At 36.6% G+C, this 14523-nt stretch overlaps 2 protein-coding genes across 2 annotated transcripts; both read right to left on the bottom strand.

Annotated features, from left to right (window-relative positions):
• Positions 1 to 544: 544 nt before the first annotated feature.
• tectb (tectorin beta) lies at positions 545 to 4301 on the bottom strand. The gene is made up of 11 exons (XM_006793149.3): positions 4218 to 4301; positions 4061 to 4136; positions 3569 to 3759; positions 2918 to 3069; positions 2737 to 2809; positions 2441 to 2544; positions 2264 to 2347; positions 2008 to 2170; positions 1175 to 1253; positions 1045 to 1077; positions 545 to 787 (listed from the first exon to the last, which is right to left on the bottom strand). Exons 2-11 carry the CDS (start codon positions 4125 to 4127, stop codon positions 711 to 713), a joined length of 1023 nt encoding a protein of 340 aa, XP_006793212.1. The 5' UTR covers positions 4128 to 4136; positions 4218 to 4301; the 3' UTR covers positions 545 to 710.
• Positions 4302 to 7365: 3064 nt separating this feature from the next.
• Positions 7366 to 8991, bottom strand: LOC102775730 (dickkopf-related protein 3-like). Its single transcript, XM_006793313.3, has 4 exons — positions 8839 to 8991; positions 8510 to 8684; positions 8215 to 8416; positions 7366 to 7426 (listed from the first exon to the last, which is right to left on the bottom strand). Exons 1-4 carry the CDS (start codon positions 8989 to 8991, stop codon positions 7366 to 7368), a joined length of 591 nt encoding a protein of 196 aa, XP_006793376.3.
• Positions 8992 to 14523: the final 5532 nt, after the last annotated feature.

The following is a 14523-nucleotide window of genomic DNA, read 5'->3' as shown; positions in this document are numbered from 1 at the left end:
TGGCCACTGAGACCTGGAGAGAATAAATAAATCAGTAATTGAGTATTTTTCTATTATTGTCATATGACTATTTCACAAATAACTAAACTCAATCACTGTGGAGTTTGGTTAGATCATGTAAATCAGAAGTTTGATAATGCTTATTATAATAATAATCAAATACCTGTGATTGAGCTGTGATTGATCACTGAGAAAAACACCTCTTCCCATTATAAAACACTCCATAAAAACATGACAAGCAAACAACGAGATTTAAAATCTGTTTTCATTTTTCCTCTGAATAAATAAATCCCATATCAGAGTTTTTATTTTCAGTGTAACATGAAATGAAGAAGACATTTTATAGTTGCTCTAGATTGTGTCATGGGAATAGAAAAAATGTAATATTATGTTTAGTCATGTGCTCTGTTTGTTGTAGTGCTGTCAGACCGAAAATCTGGTTTTAATTTAAGGACTGAATGAAATTGTTTTTTGTTTTTTATGGTTTGGAACAAATGAAAAAAAAATCCTTTTTTTTCAAAATGTAATGAATCTTTATTGGAGGAAGGAGTGAAATATCACACAAGGTTCAAAGCATCAATAAACATGCGAAATAAAAATCATATTGTGAGATAATGATCGCGTGGGGAGGAATGTATTCATACGCTCCCTGAGTCCTGGGTGGCACTCCCCTCTGTGTTTGTGTGTTAATGGAAACTGATGATTTTGTTTTATAAAATTCTTGATCCATTGATGAAATCATAACATGTGTTTATCAGGACCACAAGCAGGATGAGCACTGAGACGCCTGTTAAAGGAGGGAGAAAAAAATTAACAGATCAAACCTCAGTGAATGAGAACCAAGTCTGAACACAATTAGCTGAGCTTAAGCCTTGAGAGGATGAGTTCATGTTAAACTTGAGTGGTTTTGCAGCTCGTGTACAAAGCAATACACAGATTTAAACATTTCAATTAAACTCTATTTACTCTATTTACTCTATTTATTTAAAGCATAAATGTTTCGATTATGATTTCAATCAAAATGATCATCGCATTGTTTCTTACCTGTTATGTGTCCATTATTAGAAGACTGATTACCTGTTAAAATAAAGACAGCACTGTTCATACTATACAATCGACTGCATGAGTTACTCTTTATTGATCTCAGTCATAAATATGCCACGGTTTACTCTACCTTTAATGTGAAATTCAGCAGTAAGGATCCCCCCATTTGGGTCTACGTCTGATGACAAACTCCTCACAGAGCAGGGGCTCTTCAGGAAAAAGCAACCATAGTCTCCTGTTTAGTTTGTTTGTTTGTTTTACACTGTACTCAACTGGATGTTAAAGGCCAGTATAAAAACTTGAAAAACAACCAGTCAGAATATGAAATTAGCTTTTTGTTAATAGAAGAAAATCACTAATTTGTAAATGTTATTGCAGAAAAATTACCTAACTTTATAAAGACACAGAATTCAATGTTATAGTGATCTGTTATTCAGTTTATAATTGCATGGTGTCAAAGGCCAAAACATGGACTAGCCAGTAAAGGCAACTTAGCAGCTATGTGGAAGCTAGACTTAAAATGTATTGGTTAATGCTGCTAGCCTTGCAGTCTGCATCAGTCCATTGATAGTGAGTTTAATGAGTTTAATCTAAAATGGTTTGGTCAGTCCAGATTAACCTGCAGGATTGTAAATGCATCTATTAAGTGATCTGCTGCCAGGGAAGAAATCAGGTAAGCCTGGAAGAAAATCAGCTCTCAGAGATGATGAGCTAAAGAAGATCAACTAAGAGACCTAAACTCTGAGAAAACTGTAATAGTTCCAGTTAGATGTTTCAGGTTTTGTATCTGGTGCGTGTCAAACTTTGGAAATTAACAACAGAGCCACAGTTAATATTATTAGTAACATCTGTGCTTTTTCTACTATGACATTTAAAAAGAGCAGTTGCAAAACAGCAACATGTAGATGGGAACGACTTCAGTGCTATAACGTTTTTGGTATCATTAAATAACAAAACACTCACTGGCTGACAGGTGATCATTTCTCCATCACAGACCTGGACCTCACAGTGAAGCCAAACAGTGGACACCTTCTCCTGCCGCTGGAAGCGGAAAGAGTTGAACTTGAACATGGAGCGGCTGTCTTTGGCGTTCTCAAAAATAGTCACAGTGTTGTCGGAGGAGCAGCTGTTGGAAAACAGCAATTAAACATCCTATAAAACATAAAGAAGTGGGAACAAAATGTTCCTTACGTTGAAATAGCCTTTTGTGTTTTAGTACCTGTTAATGATGAGGCTCCACCTTTTCCTGTCTGTGGAGTAAGGTGAAGGAGTGGCCCAGCAGTTGTTTATCACAACTTTGAATCTTTGAGATGTAAAGGACAAATGCGCTTTAGAAGTCTGGGAGAATCTTACCTTTAAAACTACAAAAATAAACATGCAAACATCTAAAGTCTACCTGTTACTTAGACCTTTTGCCTCGATGCCAATGAATACTTCAGAGCCGATCTCAGAGGTATCAATCACATAGGGAGCGTCCTTGGCATACAGGAACTTTGAATTCTATGAAATATGGGACATTTTGTGTTTTTCAAGATGTCTGCAGTTCTCGTTTGCATTCAGTGATCGTGGTGTGTACACGATAATACCTTCATTTATTAAAGACAGTATTTATAACAAAAACACACTGATAAAAAGCATTTATTACGTTAAACATGTCGATTCCACCGGGCGAATCTTTGAGCAGCTACTCACCGTGAACACATTCATAGACAACTGTGATCTAAAAGTGCCTATACTCCCATTGTTGACATAAACTGTAGCCACTCTGGAAAAAGCAGAGGGTTTAGTAAAAACGCTGCAAGTCATTGGGTCAGAAGGCACATATCATCCAGACAGCAGCTGTGGTCATCTCGTATCCTGAACTGGTGCTTACCTTTGGCTAAAGACCGCATTATTAACCAGATAGGCTGCTCGGTACGTGCAGCTGAAGGTGTAGTTCACAGGCTGGTTTCTGACTGTCAGTGAAGTATCGTTGGACACAATGGAGTTGTAGAAGATGTATTTGGGGTCTTTGCCGGAAATGTACTGTGGCATGAAAAGTATAAAATAATGGTATTAATACTTTTAAATAAACTGAGAGAAACATCTCTGTATTTAAATAGTACTAAACTCAAGGGACAGTAAGACCAAATTACAAAAAATAATGCAGTAGTTTTTATACCTACATAGATCATTTTAATTTTATATGCCAAGACCTTGGGATAACCTCAGCATGATTGCATTTTAGTGACCCTGTATTTTGTTGATTGTCTGTTATTCTCAATGCAATGCACTGCACTGCAATGCCTTCATTACATTTCCAGTCCCTGTCCTATGTCTGCAAAATAAAAAGTCAGTATTTCACCTTTCAATTCAGTTTTATTTATATGGTGCCAAATCACAACAACAGCTGCCTCAAGGTGCTTTGTATTGTAAGGTAAAGAGGCAACAATAATCTTAGGTATTGTCTCAAGAAAAACTGACAAAATTAATATCTAAGCATGGCGGCAAAGTACTGGTATTTATGGCCTACTTGGCTTCTCACCTCAGACTGAGTCCCACAGTATGAGTGATTTTTGGGTGTGAGATCTGGGATGGTGAAGCGGTAGTAACCTGGGCTGTGCATTCCATTGTAACAGACTCCACCGAGAGACAAGTGTTCAATCTCCCAGCCGTAAGGACACTCTGGGACGTTGGCAATTATGGCATTAGGGAAACATGACACCATAACGTAATCTGAAGTAAAAATGAAAATAAAAAAGGGAATATTATACACTGTACCTTACAGTTTATTTAATCATACTGTGACAGTAGTGGTTATCAATTCCTTCTTTGTTTTTCCTCTTGAGTTTTATTCACATTTAGCGATGATTTTCATATATGTATGAAAATAACTCATATAAGTCATAGTTTTAGGATGCATGGGGATTTTTGCATTAAAAAGCAATGACCAAAAAATCGACATATAAATGCTATACAGGTCATGAGGCACAAGCATGTTAAATACATACTCATCTTTGTGTCAAAGTGTTTTTACCTGCTTTTTGGGGAATGCATGCCCATGCAACAGGCAGCAGCATTAACAGTGCACTGACAAAAGCCATAGTGTGGTGCTGCAGAGAAATTCAAGAATTATCAATAACAGGATAATGTGTAAAATAAGTCTGAGAAAATATAACACATATGACACTTACCTGACAGAAGTAATGTCTTCAACCACCTTGAGGTCAGAGGTTCCTCATGGCTCTTTAGCAGTTTACCTGGAGTGGTGACTCAAGAGCTAACAACTCTTGATAACTTAGGGAGGGATTTTATACTATCACAGGTAAGGCTAATCGACTTTCACCCATTCTCCTATCTCCACTTTTTCCCTTGGCAGGATGGGTTTAAGAGCTCTATTGTCAGCTTCTCACAAAAGCTCTCTGTACTGCTCAGACATTGACTTTCAAATGACCAAAGTCTCTCAAAGGATTAGCTCTCAGGGTCGTAGAGTGTGTTCAAGACAGCTAACAGAGAATTCTTAAATTTATACAATTAAAACTATTATTTTTTTTGACTAGTACAAAATTTAAAGCGAGTCTCTCTATGTGTGATCTCTTTATGTGCGATCAGTGTTGCTATTGTTGCAAAACTAATATTAATATCATGCACATAGATCCGTGTTAGCAATAGAGCTAATGTTAGCCAAAACGATGCAAGTTTTATCAAATTAAGCCCATCTGACCAAAACAACATGATTTACATAACCAGTAGAGTCGTCATTGAGTTATTTGATTTTTGGGTTGACCTTCATGTGGTTTTGAGGGCTAAAACTATACACTGCTTGAAGACCACTGGTTGTAGACACTACTTTTTGGAGTTTATTGAGGTTTTCTTTAGCCAAAAGTTATCACTTGTAGGGGGGAGGGTAAATCTTAGCTAAGCTAGACTAGCAAGCTGCATTCTTAAAATGTTAGGACTCAAGAAACACATATCTACTAATTAGCACTAAGTAACTTATAAAATGCTCAAATTTCACTTGCTTGGTTGGTTGTTCTTTGCAGGAAGCGTTATCTTTGTCGCATAATTTGTTTTTAAATAAAGTTGTCCGAAAACACCTGGAGAATCTTGAGCCTGCAAATAGGACTTCACAAACCAATGGGTGACATCACAGTGGCTACATCCACCTTTTGTACGATCTATGATTGGTACCTCTGTTAATAATGGTGGCCACGCCCTTAACTCCATACCTGGTGACATAATATACTGCTGCGTACATGGGCAGGTAACTCTTGTAAAAAGGATTTTATATTTCACTGAAGCTTTTCATGGTTAAATAAAGGGTATAAAAATAAATAAATATGAAATAATAGAATAAAAAAAACAAAAAACAATCACTTTTTATAGTTATAGATAGATCGGTTTTGTATATATACATCAGGCGAATATTTACAGAAATCTGGAGTAAAAAGAGAAATAGGCAGCTTGTTAAAATGTCTTCAAATTCTACACTGGTTTTATTTCCTTTCATGCTAGAGGACAAAGCATTCAGGAATAGAAAACCGTTTAAGAAGCTAAATAGTGCAAACAGACATGTATAGATACCTCCAAAATGCGATTGTTGACTGTGATACGTGCTGCCTACAATGGTAACTTCTGTTCTTAAGTGGAGATGATAGGCCACTGTTTTGCAGCATTCGGCAATATAAGGTTTCTCAAAGTCTTGTGCTATTAGATATCGCTTTTGTCTCGTTTGCCTTTCTTATGTGTGTGAAACGTGTGTTCTCACTGGCAGGTTTAGAACAGTCACACTGGCTTCTCCTGAAGCCTTAATAACTCTAGTTGTGATTAGTTACTGTGCATTATTTCTGGCATAAATTCTTCTTTGCCTTTTACATCCTGTTTGTTCATAAAATCAAAAGGTTTGTCAGAAAAAACACATCTATACCTTAATAAAACATCCTAAGACTTTCCAATCTTTCTTGTCATGAGGCTCTATTCACAGCACCTTGCAAAGACTTAATGATAAGCTCTGTAACACGATAGCAAAGAGGTTAGACACTAATGTCCTTCACAGAACAATTCAAGTCACCGTGAAATTGAAGGGGCAAACTGGACGATTAGCATGTAAATGGCCCTCAGACTATGCCCGACGTAGTCCGAGGAAGATACTGATCTAAGAATGGGTCAGGGGACAGCTAGCATTACAGCATCTGGTGATGCTAACAATTAGGAGCTGCAAGATTCCTTCATATTATGTAACTCCTTCCTGTAGTCCAAGAAACGTGCTCAGAGGGAGACAGACTCTGTTTTCATAAGATTGCACAGTCGACTTGGTGCTTTAAAGGAATACAGCACCTAAAATCGTTTCAGTTTCATCAAATTTGAAACATACGTTTTCTGAGAATTCTACATAATCAAATCTAAACAAAATTGCACAATACATTTTTAAATCAAGGAATTGCAAAAAAAAATTTAAAAAATAAAAAAATTTAAACTCCTATATTTCCAATTAATATTTCATTTAGGGTTGTTATTTTTTTTAAAACTGCCAAGAATTTTTGGCAATTATTTCATAATTCAGTCTTTAAACAGTTAACCATATAAACATGTACTTTGAAATTTACTATAAGGTTAGCTTTGTGGTAAGGAAAACAGCAAAACATCCAAGAAGATGAACTTTTCTCAAAATGTCTCTACATTTTAATTGATTGTATGCTAAATGAATATATACAAATTATCTAAAAAACAAACAAACCCTAAAATCTAAAATAATTTTATTTTAAAGAATAATAGTGACTTTACTGTCATTACTTTTTAAAATGTATAATTCTGATGTTATCTTGATGTTATTTGGCAAAATTCTCCAAAAAACACATTTTGATTTCAAAACATTCTTTGTCTGTAAAATCTGGATTATATAAATGTTTTACATTTGTGTGTGTATATAATGTTTCTGTACTTTACTCATTACCCATATGTTTTGATTAGTGATTGGGAATGATCTTGGAAGCCTTAAAATGAAGAAACTGTAATACATTTTTTGTGAAACACAAATTATACTCATTAGTTTTGGAAAACCTTTTCTTTAATTTATGCTTAAAACTTGAAGCATTTCAGACATTTAGAGAAAGAAAGATCAGCAAATGATCCTGATGGAGATTTTGGATAAGACACTAGCTTTGTTGAGCCCAGCTACATACAGTAGAGCTTTTTGTTAAAATTTACAAAATGAAATATTAAAAACAACTTTTCTTTAAGCCTCTAATAAGAGCAAATAACAATACGGCATATTTAGAAATATATACATTAAAATATATACAGTATAGTTACACAGAAAATAGAACTACTATTGATAATGTATCAAAGGTTGGGCACTTGACAGGTCCAGCTTGTTCGTTCTGGCTGGTATATAAACTCCCTCCTGAAAGACAAACAAACCCAAGTTAGTCTTTGCAAGTAGCAATTATTTTAGATAAACTGAACCATGTTTGAAACATATTACTCGCTTGCAGTTATTGTCGTATTGAATGAAAGAAAAAGGCTTTTAAAGCTTGCTGTTACTAAGGTTGTAGATTAGTAGACAATCGTAGTACATAGTGCAAACATACAAATGTAGAGCAACTTTTCTGAGCTGTTTCTTTTACTGTCTTAGCTAAAGGCTTTTTCATTTTTCCATCTTGGAACACTGCTTAAATTTCATCTGTAAATTGTATTGTGGAACCTGTTTTATGCCAAAAGACATGTACATTTCCAGTATAAATTAAAAATGACTCTAAACCTACTTAGTTTTTAAAAGTCTTAAAAATACACAATACAACATAAAAATTAAAAAGTAACATAAAAAGATAAACTTTTCTACAGTTGTACAAACAGAGAGGCTTAAAAGCTTTAAAAGCTTTCTGGGAAGTTAGTCCTCGACCTGCCCTTTCACCAACTGAGCCTAAGGCCTAAAAGTCCAGAAAACCCAGTATGTCCATTCAATTGTGTAGAAGTCCAGGAAGAATTTGAATTAACACCCACAAAATGGTATAAATGTGATTGTCATTTGCCTAATTTTTTGCAATAAAATCTAGATAACAAAGACCCCAGAACTGATTTGTCAATGAAACTAAAAGCTTTGGAGTAAATATTGATATCAGTCACTTTAGCAAACCCTTTGTTTGTTGAGTAAAATATCTGATGATGAAAACCAGTGTTTGTAGTACTCACTCTTTCTGTAGCTTTCCACTGCTTTCACGACAAAGTAAACCCTCATCACACGGACAAATCTGGTTGATGCTGAATGCCAGGCCACCATCAGGCACATAACAGCTCTCATCTAACGTCAGTCTTCTTTTGCACACCTGCTCACCATGATGCCGGGCACAACACATGGATGCTCCACAATCTCTGTCAACTTTACACCTGGCACCTGGATTAAGGAAACAGTGGTCACTTCTGGTCTCGTATGAAGAAAAATTTGGAAATTTAAAAGATTTGGTTACATTTGTTGGTCCACCCTTACCCTCTTGTCCATCGGGGATACTGCGGTGGCACTTCCCGAACATGCAGCTAAGTCCACGAACACATTGTGCATCTCTCCGACAGTAATGACCCTCCCCTCTTACAGGCACACAAAGGCCAAAGTGGCGATCACATGAGAAACCCCTTCCACAAGCTCTGTCGTGGTCACATGCAGCCTGAAGAAAAGAAGGAAATCATTGCAAACTTTGCCTGAAATTCTAAGCCCAGTTTAAGACAGAAGTGCCATGTTGCTCTCATACCTTTTCTACAGATGTCAAATGATTTCGTTAATTCAAACAAAATAATCATGGCCACTTTCAAGCATCTTACCGTGACTGATTTGGCAACAGGAGCGCTCTGTCGAAGTGCTTTTGCTCCTTCTTTGGGAGGACTGTGGGGCATGTTCAGCATCCAGGCCCATATACGTGCTTCTGTGCCATAAAAGGACAGACACAAACAAACCAACCACAGATTTCCAAACATTTCCAAAATGCACAAAAAGGATTGATAAAAAATGATTAACTTAAAAAGAGGTGAGTCAAAGAAAAAGCCAGGAAACCTCAAAACAAAAATCCAGAGCTTAAAAGTGCAAGTCAAAGTGTAAACAGTCAGTACTGAAGGTATCCATGCAGTGACAGTGTCTCACTGCTCTTCTGGTTTGACTTTTATAGGTCAGAAGGACTTGACCTCCCCCCACCAGGCTGTTTGTCCAAACAACAGAGTAGGAGGAGACAATTAGTTGTTAATGGATTAACTAAATTGTTGGGGTCACCCCCTGCAGTCAGAAAATAGTGGCAAAATGGCCATTCATGGAGTGGGGAGAAAGGGAATGAGGAGAGATGGGGCACTGAGGGTGGTGATGGACTGACAACAGTTTCACACAATAGAGCCAAGACAAGCACCACCTTCACGTGATTATCTCTACCAGAAAAACAAACGAGCAGGACAAAAGCAGACAAATTAATGACGTTTCACTGCTCTCTGACAAGTAGAGCCACTGCAAGTCTTGACCCCAAACACTGGGTAAACACTCCTGGCCCCGACCTCGACTGTCCTGATACCCCCTACCCTATCCCACTTCAGACCCCACGCTGTGAGCAATTTGGAGAAGTGCACCCTGCGGATGAACCCTGAACTCATTAAATGTAATTACCATCAGGAGGAGAAGGGAGACAAGGTGCTGTAGGGGAACAAAAATAATATTTTTTTTTCACATTTTTGTCCTGGAATCTTTATACATGACAAGCAGGACAAGCAATTCTCTATAAATACAGTTATGATAATAACTGAAATGTCCAACAATCGGCTAGTTTTAAGTTTTTAATATACACAAAGTTTGTGTTTGAAATCATTTCGTTATGCTTTATTTATCTAGGTAAAAGTCTCCCATATGATTTAGTCACATAACAGATCATTACAAAAGTAGTCACACTGACCAAAAGAGCTTAAACTCCCCCACAATGACCAGTTATGACAATTTCAGCTCCTTCCGTACTGTTCTGACTCCAGGAATAAACATTTGTGAGACAGACTATACTGGTTGTGGTTTTTACACATATAGATATAGATAATTCTAGGTAGTTATTAAAATTCAGATGATATTGAGTCTCCTTTATGGCGTCAGCAATCATGCAGAAATGTGGTCATTCTTGCAGAAATGAGCAAGGCCTTCCCTTAAAAATATAGCAGTATCTTCAGTAGTGTCCTCACAGATGTAAAGGTTTCCCATGTACATAAATACAGGCCATACCATCAGCAATGGTGACTTCTGATTCAAATGGCCACATGTCCATGATTTCAAATGACACTCCACATCTACAGCATGGTTTACTGAAGTGTTTTTGAGTCCATACGGTGATGTCCAAGACAGTCTGTTTTTAATGAAGAGCTGACTGAGAGCTTCAAAGACTACTCAGTAATGATTGAGGGCTTTGTCCCATGCATCCAGAGTTTTCTCCAGTTCCTTTAAATCTTAATTATATTATGAACCATCCATGATGAAATGTAATTTTAGATTCAGAAACAGTCATCTTCTTCTTTCTGGGATTCTCTTTCATTTCCATTTGGATTCCACGAGATGTTTTATAGGCATTTTAAAACTTTTTCAGTCTTTGTTTCCCCTGTGCAGACCTTTGTAAAACATTTTTCTTGTATCAAAAACAAAATAAGCATGTATATATTTTCAAAAACATACAATTTCACATTTTTAACATTCGTTATAGAGGTTTCACGCTTTTTAAAATTTGCAATGTACACAGCATCCGATCTTTTTTTTTTTTTTTTGGAAATTGGATTTGGTTCTTTGTTTTGCTTGGATGAATGTAGTCATAGCTTACACCTTGATAAGCCCACACAGACCCTCTGTCTCACTCGCGAGCCTCCAGGCCACTATTAAACCCACCACTTAATGTCTCTCCAACTAAGACAACATCTTGTCTTGTCTATAATTGTAATTAATGCACCTTGTATGGAGAGCTTTATCTAACATTACCAGGTATTTCTTACTCAGACTGAGGTGCCTGAATAATTGTCACTAATTTACATTTTCTAAGTGGCAGACAGCCCAGATCAGATACACAGATATTGCAGTCTGGGACTGTCTTAGCTCCTTATCCTTATCAGAACAGAGTAACACAGACTAATGGCACAGTTAGTGGGCACAATAGTAGCAATTAGCAAAGTGTAAATAAGTACTGTGTCAGGGTTATGCAGCCTTTGGAGCAGTCTAATCATTTTGACTGGATTATTGAGTTATAAGAGGTAATGCAAGGGATGCATTAATGAGAGAAAGAAAATATAATCTATTCCAATCCATTCAAATAAATGACAGATAGTTTTATCGTACTCATCAGTTTTCTGTTCATTATTGGTAAAAATATTACAATGTTTCTAAATTGTAGGCTACATCAAAGCTAAAATTGGGTTATATTTGGTTAAGTTTAGTAGATGTCAAGGTGATGCCTACCTGTTACTTCACAAATGATAACGTGTTATGCATGTGGGTTTTTTTTTTTTTTTTAAACACATCCGACTCACTTATTATTTTGCTGTGACTTGATTGCAACCACAAAGCTACACAATGTCCATTCCATGTATGCATTTATGTTAAACAGCATTTGACCTTAAATTCTGTTTCTCATGGGGTTACGTCTCGATATGTATTTCATGGTAAGGATATTTATATAGACCTCTGGATAATGAAAACCTATTATTCCCACAGAGGCAGGGGAACTGGGAAGCAGTGTTGCCTCTTAGGATGAAGGTGCTGGGTCAGATGGTAAAGAAGGGGCAAGTATATTTTGGAACATTAAAATCATGTCAAGGGAAGCAGGGGTACAACTTCTTGCATCCATTATTTTTGTCACCACGGTGATTGTGTAGACTTGGGTGAAAAGATATACCAACTTGTTGCCGATAAAAACATGAGAAGGGTGATACTTAGAGGAGGGGCAATTCATTTCCTCCAAGGACTACATGAGAAACTAGGATTCTCGTGGTGGGCTGCACCAATAAGCTTACAAAGAGACACAATTAATATTGAGCAGAACTGAGGTAAGCGTAATGGTTATTATTAGTCTTTAAGCTGATTTGTTTCTCTGTTTGTTTTGGTTTTAAGCAGAAATGAAAATTGTTAATAATAAAAAAGGGCTAGATTTGAATGAGTTTGCAGAAGTAATGATGTCGTTTTGCCTTTCAAATAAAACCTGTGGTAAAAGGATACATTTTCACTAAATATACTATATCATATTAATGTAATATATTTTCTTGTTTCTTTTTTTTTACTTTTTAGCCAAATCTGAATATTAGGTACGTGTCTGGCACAGTGAAAAACACATCTTTTCAATGTGTTTTTGGTAGGAAAAGTTTTAGAGCTTGCAGACTCATCATTGCATCATCAATTTTTCTGTTCTGTAACTCATAAACAGAACTTTTAAAGTGAGTCACACATACACATATTCATCTTTCCTAATAAGATTTACAGCACTGGATTTTGCATCATAGGGATTACAGTTTAAACTACACCCACTCCCTCCCCCTTATCATTCTTTTACAAAAACGCTATTGTTATACATCTGTACTTACAGTAAGATATCACCCTGACTATTTACCCAAAGCAGTGACAGATAACTGTCTCTCTACGGTCCTCAACATGTTTTCCCTGTGTTAATGACTCTGCTAATGACGCTTGTAATGCATGTAAAGAATCAACATCGCTGATGGTCGTGCAATTAGGGATTAAGAGAGACAATAGACAAGCTGATGTCTGCCCATTGTAATGGACCTTGACCCCCCCGCACCCCCCAAGACCACCACCTCCACCACCACCATGGGGAGCTGTGAATGGTGGAGGTTATGACTAGTCCTCATTCCGACTTCCAAGAAAACACTTAGTGCAAGACGGATGGAAAATTTGGAAAAGTCCCTTAGAGTGTATGTTTATTCAGGTCAGTGGAAAACAATTCGTTTCAGCATTACTGAAATTACAGTGTGCAGTGTCAGATGATACCAGGCCTTCATGGTAATAAATATTTATAGTCCGGGAAAGGCAAAAGCAAGTTGTGCTACATCAGCTGTGTTGTTTGTTCTTCTGTTAGCTGCTTGAATGTTTCATGACAACTGGAGAGTGGAAACTTTATGGACAATAAAATCAGTTAGTGGTTGGTGTACGATTGAAAACTGTCAGCATTGATTTTGCGTTGTTCACCAGTAGTTATGATTTAAAGAAAAAGGGTTTAGATGTATTGGGAAAGATTTGTAAATCAAAAGTAATGTAGATGTGCTTTAGTAATGACACAATAACAAAAACAGGCACATGTTGCACATTCATAAATGATTAAACTTCTGATTAAATCCATTAGGTTTACAAGAAACTGTCAATCAAACACAATCCATGCAACATTATTGCCACAGGCTAAAGACAGAAAAGCCCAATTCAACTGGCTGAATGGCCAGTGAATGGCTATGCTAAGTGGCAGTTTCACCTGATAGCTCGGATGTTTGCTGCACAAGTGTCTGCAAAAAATAGCGCATTGTTTATTTGCAGTTTATGCATCAGAAAATATTCAATGACTACATTTTTCAGACCTAATTTTAAAAGATCTGCAGACGGTAAAGTTAAGGCAAAATTGGAAATATTGAAAAATTATTTTGTCATTGCATTTGCACGTTTGTCTTTGGGATTCTCTCTCTGTTTTTATGGTTAGCTTTTCATTTGCTATCACTTATGTGTAACACTTTGATCCGCTAGCATGGATCAAATCTTGTATCCATTCTAGAAGGAGGCAGTGGAAACAGTGAACCCAGTATTGGCAGACTTGTTTTCTTAAAGCTCATTTTGAATCAAATTAGTCATTAAAGAGACCAATGTTTTTCTTTTGGTGATTGTTGGAGACCATAGATTTAAATTGACTTCCATTTATCAAAATTAACACTTGAATGAATATCAGCATTACTCTGTTTGCTGTGGAAGTTTCAAGATGTTAGAAGCTCCCTAAAGCTGCAAGCCATGCAAATACCTAAAAACACAAGGCGTAACATTCATTGACTTTCTTCTGCAAAACTGATATCTGGATATCAAGTCCTTGAAACAGTGGTCCTTGCGATTTGGTTACTGACCTGCGTGTTGAGTGGCTGCTGATGTTTGTTATGTTTGTTTAAACCAGCATGCTGTTGCAGCTCTGTTTACCCCCCCCCACACACACACACGTTGTCTTTCTTACTCATTGTCAGAAGTGGTTTCTATAACTAGATTTGATGAGTTTAAGAACTTCGTAGGGGTTCGCTGCCATTCTTTTTTACTTACTTAATTTCCCTGTTTTGTGTAGAGTTACAAAGCTTAACATTGTTCTTTTTGTTGGACTGTTAGGGGGGAAAGGGGCATCCATGTTTTTCTTATCAGCTTCACTATTTTGTAATCTTAAAGCTACAGACATGTTTTTTCTGTATTTGGCCAACATCCTGTAACCCTTAAAGAATAAATTGACTTTTTGGACTTTGATTTCCAAATAATCAACT

This window comes from Neolamprologus brichardi, chromosome 8 (genome assembly GCF_056152115.1).
Source record: "Neolamprologus brichardi isolate AB-2024 chromosome 8, ASM5615211v1, whole genome shotgun sequence".
Taxonomy (NCBI): domain Eukaryota; kingdom Metazoa; phylum Chordata; class Actinopteri; order Cichliformes; family Cichlidae; genus Neolamprologus; species Neolamprologus brichardi.
Note: the sequence above shows the minus strand (reverse complement) of the source record. Positions and strands in the feature narration are given on the sequence as shown.